Source organism: Atta cephalotes (genome assembly GCF_000143395.1).
Source record: "Atta cephalotes unplaced genomic scaffold scaffold00026, whole genome shotgun sequence".
Taxonomy (NCBI): Eukaryota; Metazoa; Arthropoda; class Insecta; order Hymenoptera; family Formicidae; genus Atta; species Atta cephalotes.
In genome coordinates this window covers 2,035,769-2,043,953 of record NW_012130090.1, presented here as the reverse complement: position 1 = coordinate 2,043,953, position 8,185 = coordinate 2,035,769, and the positions used below count along the sequence as shown (strand labels likewise).

At 30.0% G+C, this 8,185-nt stretch overlaps 1 protein-coding gene across 1 annotated transcript in view; it reads left to right on the top strand.

Annotated features, from left to right (window-relative positions):
* The first annotated feature begins 1,007 nt into the window (after nt 1-1,007).
* LOC105620446 (coiled-coil domain-containing protein 39) overlaps nt 1,008-8,185 on the top strand; it is a 121,200-nt gene continuing 114,022 nt past the window's right edge. The window contains exon 1 of the mRNA XM_012201937.1: nt 1,008-1,109. Coding sequence (XP_012057327.1) covers nt 1,008-1,109 — 102 coding nt within the window. The remainder of the gene's footprint in view (nt 1,110-8,185) is intronic.

The following is an 8,185-nucleotide window of genomic DNA, read 5'->3' as shown; positions in this document are numbered from 1 at the left end:
GTGGAGTCCCTAAGAATTTTCCTTTCTTTTCATAAAATAAAAGACTCTTATGGTTTATTTTCTTATGCTTTATGTTTTATGCGTTATGCAAAAGTCTGTGCTCCTCGCTTTATAACCACAACCAATGTATAGTGCATAAGGGAATCAATCAATCGAAATTCTTCTTTTTCATGGACTAGGAGGAAAGGAAAGATTTTGATTAGTTGATTCATTTATGCACTGTACGTTATGCGTAATGCAAAAGTCTGCAGCCTCAGGATCGTATTTCGTATTTTATGTTTATCTTTATGACAGAAATGTGATTGGATGATTTTCTTTATGCACATGCGGCTATGCAAGTTTGTGGAATGGTCCTTACTTTACGGAAAGTATGTGCCGGAAGGTGTGGTTTTGAACTTAAGACGGTCTTGAGTATAAGAACTTACAATAGGTTTGTTTTTTATTACTGCTCTTTTTGAACTGGTACACGCAGTGCAATAAATTAAAGTGAAACAAATATATATTTGTTTCGCTTCAACTTATTGCATCGATTCAGAGTGTAGCAATAAAAAATAGACCTTCTGAATACTGGCCTTGGATCGAGAACTCGGACGGATTCCTAGCATTATGGACACAAGGCTTAAAAAGGGTTTAAAAACTCAATAGGCCTAGTTTATATCGTACACTTGATACACGTACTAACTAGTAACTTTCCATTAAGTTATTTTAATTTCAGCGATGTATTTAAAGAATAATGTACATTGTACAATATACATCATAATGATTAATGAAATACATATATATGTTTCAACATATCGCCGAAATTAAGATCATTCAATAGAAAGTTACTAGTTAGTACCCGTATCAAATGCTCGATGGAAACTAGGCCTTCTTTTTGCTCATGTGTTGTTAATTATTATACCTACTAAATACAAACGGTGTCATGTTGTACCTGGTTGTGCTGTATCGAAGATCTCGAATTTCTGCTGTCATTAAATTGTCACGAACGATTAGTGGAATCTCGACACATGGCGACGCGTAATATAGACATAATTCTAAATCAGCTGGGATGGCAGGATGGCTTCCGAATTCCAATAGCTAACGAGGAAAACAAATGTTTGGAGGAAGAAGTAAATTTAAGACACGGATATTTAGCTCGTTTAGACTCATGACTTCAACCGAATTCATATAAACTCGATTAGCGATTAATTTAACCGGCAGGATTGTTCAAAACAGCAATACGATTCGTTAATCTATCTTTTTATGTATTAAATGAAAAATTAATAATTTTTGTGTTAACAAAATATTATTATTTGCAATTGATTAGTTAATCGCAGTGGTAAACCGGTTGGTTGAAGAGTTCCTTTATAAAAATAGTTCTTCTCTCGACTCATTAGAAGAATTAATTGCCATTGAAACAATTCTTCAACAAAAATATATATACACAAAAATATATAGCGCGTTTATCTATGAACTTTTGACTCTCAAGTCCTAGAGCCGAAACATCAGAGGCGCCAAAAAAGAAGACATTAGATAATTTTAAAGACATGAGGTGTTTTCCAACAATGTGTATAAGTGACACAGTGTAACACTGTCTTACATAAAGTATTCTAACTACGACACAGTGTTACACTAAAAAGCTGTTTTCCAGCTAAGACACAGAGACGTTACACTGTTCTACTGTGTAAGATACTTGTTGAAACGTAGTTCAGTTTCATATTGTAACATCAGAATTGCTTGCAGTCTTCTATTCTTATAATTATATTCTTATAATTATATTTAGTGTATCAATAATAGATTTATGATTTTTATTTAGACTTAAGTTATAATTTTTTCAGAATTTTAGTGATTTTTGAAGGTTTTATTACAAAATAAGTATGGCTACCAAATAAGTTTTTGAAAAGTTGATAACATTGACACATTTTACACACTTGTATTTAACTTTTTGAAGTATTTTCTAACAACATACACAAATAAGACAGTATAACAATGTGTCTTACATAAAGTATACCAACTATGACAGTGTTATACTGTTCGACACTGTAATACAAGAGTATAAAATATGTCAATGTTACCAATTTTTCAAAAAATTATTTGATAACCGTACTTATTTTGCAATAAAATCTTCAAAAATCGCTAATTCTCAAAAAATTATAACTTAAGTCTAAATAAAAATCATAAATCTATTATTGATACAGTAAATATAATTATAAGAATAAGAATGGAAGACTACAATGCATTCTGGTGTTACACTATGAAACTAAACTGCATTTTAACAAGTCTAATACAGTCTCTGTCCTAGCTGAAAAACAACTTTATAGTTTGAGCAATGCACTAGCTGTTTTCCAGCTAGGATATAGAGATGTTATATTATGTTCCACTGTACTTGGAATGCAGTTTAGTTTCATAGTGTAACACCAGAATGCATTGTATTCTTCCATTCTTATTCTTATAATTATATTTACTATATCAATAATACATTTATAATTTTTATTTAGACTTAAGTTATAATTTTTTGAGAATTAGCGATTTTTGAAGATTTTATTGCAAAATAAGTACGGTTATCAAATAACTTTTTGAGAAATTGGTAATATTGACATATTTTACACGCTTGTATTTAGCTTTTGACAGTGTCGAGCAGTGTAACACTGTCATAATGAAATACTTTGTATAAGAAGATAAAATAATTTAACCTAAAATGTTAAATATTAAAAGATTCCTTTGATTTAAATCTAAAAAGGGAAATCATTCAAGACAATAGGAGTCAAACACAAGTTGTTTTTGAAACGAAATTACATACATTTAATTACAATAAGATTTAAAGAACGACTCCGAATTTGAGCTATCCTCAACTTAATATAATAATAATTAAATAATGCCATATATTACAAACACGTAAATATCACCGAAATTTTTCGAGAATAGAGAATAAGAATTTCAACCTATCAGAAATCGTGTATTGTGGAATACATAGTTCCTGATGAAATTGAAATTCTTATTCTGTTTTCTTCCCTGTTCCTTTTATTGTATGGAGCTCCTAACACTGTGTCTTACACGAAGTTAAATAAGAAAATCATTCAAGGCAATAGGAGTCAAATGAAATCCTTACTGGTTGAATCACATTCGACATACCATCGAAAAATTTCATATTATTTAATACGAAACGGTATTATTTAATTGTTATATTAAGCTGAGGATAACTCAAATGCGGAGTCCTTTCCCTTACACTGTGTCACCTGCGTACGTTATTAAACACTCAAAAGCTAAATACAAACGTAAAATAAAATATGTCAATGTTACCAACTTTTCGAAAAGTTATTTGATGGCCGTATTTATTTTGCAATAAAATTTTTAATTAAAAATTCTGAAAAATTCTAAAAAATTATAATTTAAATTAATCTAAATAAAAATCATAAATCTATTATTGATACACTAAATATAATTATGAGAATAAGAGTGGAAGACTACAATGCATTCTGGTGATATTATAAAATTAAACTGCGTTCCAATAAGTATCTTTCACAGTAGAACATAATGTAATGTTTTGTGTCCTAGCTGGAAAAAAGCCACTGTCGTGTCTTACACATTCATACTCTGGGTATTCTGTACATGTCTACCGACAGTTATCAGTGTCGTAAAGTAACGACAGCCAATGAGAATCAAGCTTTTTTCCTAGTCCTTGCCATTGATTATCGTTAGTTATCGACAGTGATAATTATCAGTAGACATGAACAGAATGTGGATCCTTCTGTATTCTGTAACTCGTTATACAATATGAGCTTTTTTACTACATAAAATATCTGTGCAACTCTCATTATGAGCACATAATGATTGCACAATGAGTATACAGAATACAGGGATTGGGAAGCTTTTTAATAAGCAACACTGTATAACATAATGTTTCATCTTTGTTTAATATTAACAATTAACAAGGATGTAATGATTCTGTATTATACTTTGTCATCTGTATATTGTTGGAAAACACCCGGACTGCACCATTATGTAAATTGATGAAATGGAAATAAAAAAGATAATACATGAAGAGGCCAGTCTATCTCTTTCTATTCGACTAATTACAATAGAAAGAGAAGGAGATTGATCATCTTCCTCTCTCTTATTTTTGATTACATTTGATATACTATTTACGAATGCTTTTTGGATAATTTCTAGTGTGTCTAACAGCGAATTTGATAAACTGGACTAGTGGGCACTTTTTCAATGCCTCACATTCGGCTTGTGCGCACTGTATCAGTGTGTTCAGATTGTCGACAAATGAAAACTAACCCAGTATAGTGCTGAATTTATAATATTTATTACCACCAAACGAATGAACTGAACGATTTCAAGAAATGTTGCGCTGACGTTTATGACAGTGCAGTTTGACATAGCACCAAAGTGGTTTTGTATTCACACCATGTCAGGGTAACATCAGAGGAGTGTAGGGCAATTGCTCACTATCCAATTGCGCACAAGTCAATCACAGCGCTAAAAAAAAACCTAAAACTTCCTATGTCCCAGAAGTCGTTGTGATTGGCAGTGAGCAATTGCTATAGTGTGCAATTAAACCGCTCTCGTATCAGAGCAGAGTCAGTGCATGTATGTCGAATTCGCTATAAGTGGCCTAGTTTCTTATCCTGCTTAAAAAAATTGATAGAATTGTGTATGATAGAGATTTAAAATCTATCTGTCCCTTATCGCTTCTATTTTGTTTTTGTTCCCGTATTTTTAGGATGAATACTGATACTTTACTGAATATTTCAATCGTACCTATTATGACTAAAAGTCATATTAATCATTTCACTAGACCATAATTTTTATATGGTTTATACGAAATAAAATAACATAAAATGTAATGTAGATACTGATTTATAAGAATTTCCTAATAATTTTGAATCTGTCCGAAGTAATATGAAAATCCAGATACCTACCATATTGTTTTGTATCTCCTTTTTTCGATATCGTGTAGACGATACAGTTCTATGTGGTATTTCCGAAGTTTCTGATTCTCTATCAGAACAAATATGAGACTTCGGATATCGATGCGCATATGCGGGGAACCGAATCTCGCGTATATGGCTCTATACGGAAATTCCAAAGTTTCTACGGTTCTATCGGAACAAATATGAGACTTCCGATGAAACGTATTGTTTTCAATCCATGTATTCCGAGAACTGAATCTCGCGTATGATATGACTACAGATGCTACAATCTTAACTTAATCAAATTAAGTTCTCTCAAATTAAAAAGTAAAACACAAATGGTATTATTTCTTGTTATTTATATAAACTTACTTTTTTAAGAAAAGGTAAAAAAAAGCGCTAAGCATGCGTGCTTTTCGTGAAGAATCATTTGGGCCGGTTTCACCAATTATAATACTTAATTGGTCGTGGAATTGACCAATTGTGTTTGTGTTTGCTGTTTAATAGAATTGACTACTTATGATTAACAGTTAATCATTCAGTTTAATCGAGTGAAACCGGCTTTTTGTATATAATATTAAGTATCCAATCCAATTAATAGTAGTTTTAATTTTTTTTCAAGAATATTCTTATTGAAGGTCTTCTTATTTATTTATATTATCAACCTAATGGCAATTTTAATTCTCCGTAAAAAATTATTACTTTTAGAAAAGAATTAATGAAAAATTAAAATCCAGATGCTACAATCATAACTAATCAAGTTAAATTCTATCAAATTAAAAAGTAAAACACAAATGGTATTGTCTCTTGTTATTTACTTAACTCTCTAATGATATGTATTATTTGTATAAAAGATTTCTTATCAACAAAATTGATGCCAAGTGAAATTCTTCAAAATTTTATGTAATATTCGTAAAAAAGATTTGATATCAAGAACTAGCAAAGTTAAATCCCATTTTTTTATATCATGTCAAATTAAATAAATAATGAATGTTACTTTATATATATATCTAAGCAGCGTCAAGCATTTTTACATGAAAAATTTTTCTATTTAAATTACATTTTTTTCGTTTTATATGGTTAACTCTTTAATTTTTGTGATAACACTTAAATTGAGCAAGGTAATGCAATTTTGTGATAATGTTTTGTATAATATTTTGAAGGGGAATTAAATAACCACTAGTTGGAAGAGAAAATGTCTTTGAATGAATTGTGATATAATAATTTCATTTAAGAGGAATTTAAACCATTTAGATTGGAATAGGAAGATTGTTCAATAAGATATACGTATATTTATGTTTCATTGCATAAAAATTAAAGATAGTATCATTTGGATTAATTAAATAATAATACAAATAGTATCACTTGGGTTTTACTTTTGATTTTGATGGAATGAGAATTTAACTTGACGCCACAGTTGTCGATATTAATTCTTTTATACAAATGATACATGTCAATAGATTAATATTCATCATTTATTTAATTTGGCATGGTATAAAGAAATGGGATTTAACTTTGCGCTCTTGATATCAAATCTTTTAAAGGAATCAAGTACATATCATTAAAAACAAGATAATCAATAGGCTCTAAAAAAAAATCTAAAAAATAAGAAATAAAATGCCAATTTGAGTCAACACTGGTTATTCGTGTATATATATTTTATATTCAAAATAAAAAAATCTCTTTCTTTTTTAAATTGGTAGTAATTTAGTAATTTGATGATCAAGATTAACTTGGACTTTCACAATTTTTTCGTATTTTATACGTTAATAGTTTATACTCCTTTGCGCTATCATATGTAATTTTGTAATTAATAGTTTAAGTAAATTTCTTTGTACAGAAGAAGACCTTGACTGTAGATCGAAACGTATATGTTTTAATATTCATTTTGAATAAATAAATATAAAATGAATAAATAAATATAAAATACACGAATAACCAGTATTGACTCAAATTGGCTCAAATTTATTTATTATTTAAACATATCATTGAAGTTAATATTACTTATATAATTTGGTATCCGAATTACATGGAATTTAATGGCGCCAATTGATGATATCAAATCTCTTACGAATATGATATAAAATTTTGAGGAATTTCACTTGGCGCTAATTTTGTTGATATGAAATCTTTTATACGAATGATACATATCATTAGAATTAAATAACAAGAGACAATACCATTTGTATTTTACTTTTTAATTTGATAGAACTTGATTAGTTATGATTGTAGTATCTGGGTTTTAATTTCTCATATATTAATTTTTTTCGAAGAGTAATAATTTTTGACAGAGAATTAAAGTTACCATTACTTAATTGAAATAAGATCTTCAATAACAATATCCTTGAAGAAAAATTAAAGCTATTATTAATTGGGTTGGATATTTAATATTACATATAAAGAGCCGGTTTCATCAACTCGATTGAGCTAAATCAGTGATTAACTATTAACCATAAGTGATCAGTTCTACTAAACAGCAAACACAATTATTCAGTTCCACGGCTAATTAAGTAATTGGTGTTGGTGAAACTGGTGATTCTTCACGCTTAGCGCTTTTTTTACCTTTTTTTAAAAAAGTAAATTTGTATAAATAACAAAAAATAGTACCATTTATGTTTTACTTTTTAATTTGATAGAACTTGATTAGTTAAGATTGTAGTATATAAGTTTAAATCCGCTGTTTGCTCATAGGTGGCATTAGTGAGCGTACAAAGCTACTCTGGGCACACAACACACTTTTTTTTATGTGTTTGACATCTGTCAACATTAACCAGTGCACATCATCAGCAATTTCATACAGCAACATGCATTTTTTTTTTCGTAATTATATTTTTGCTAAAAAAAGCATATGCGAGAAGCTTTGCTTTTCTGTTTCAATTTGAAGAAATCGGCTGCCGAATCGCATCGAATGCTTGTAAAGGCCTATGGCGACAATGCTTTATCAGAAACAACATGCAAAAATTGGTTTCGCCGATTCAATGACGACAATTTTGATCTGAGTGACAAGAAGTATGAAAATCGGCCCAGGAAGGTTGAGGACTATCAATTGCAGGCTCTTTTGGACGAGGACGATACTCAATTGCAAAAAATGCTTGCTGAGCAATTGGGTATTTCTCAAGCAGCCATTTTCATGCGGCTACATGCCATGGGGAAGGTCCAAAAGATCGGAAAATGAGTGCCGCATAAATTGAACGATAGGCAGATGGAGCGACACCAAAACACATGCCAAATTCTGCTTGCCAGACAAAAAAGAAACTCGTTTCTGCATCGGATTGTGATAGGCGATG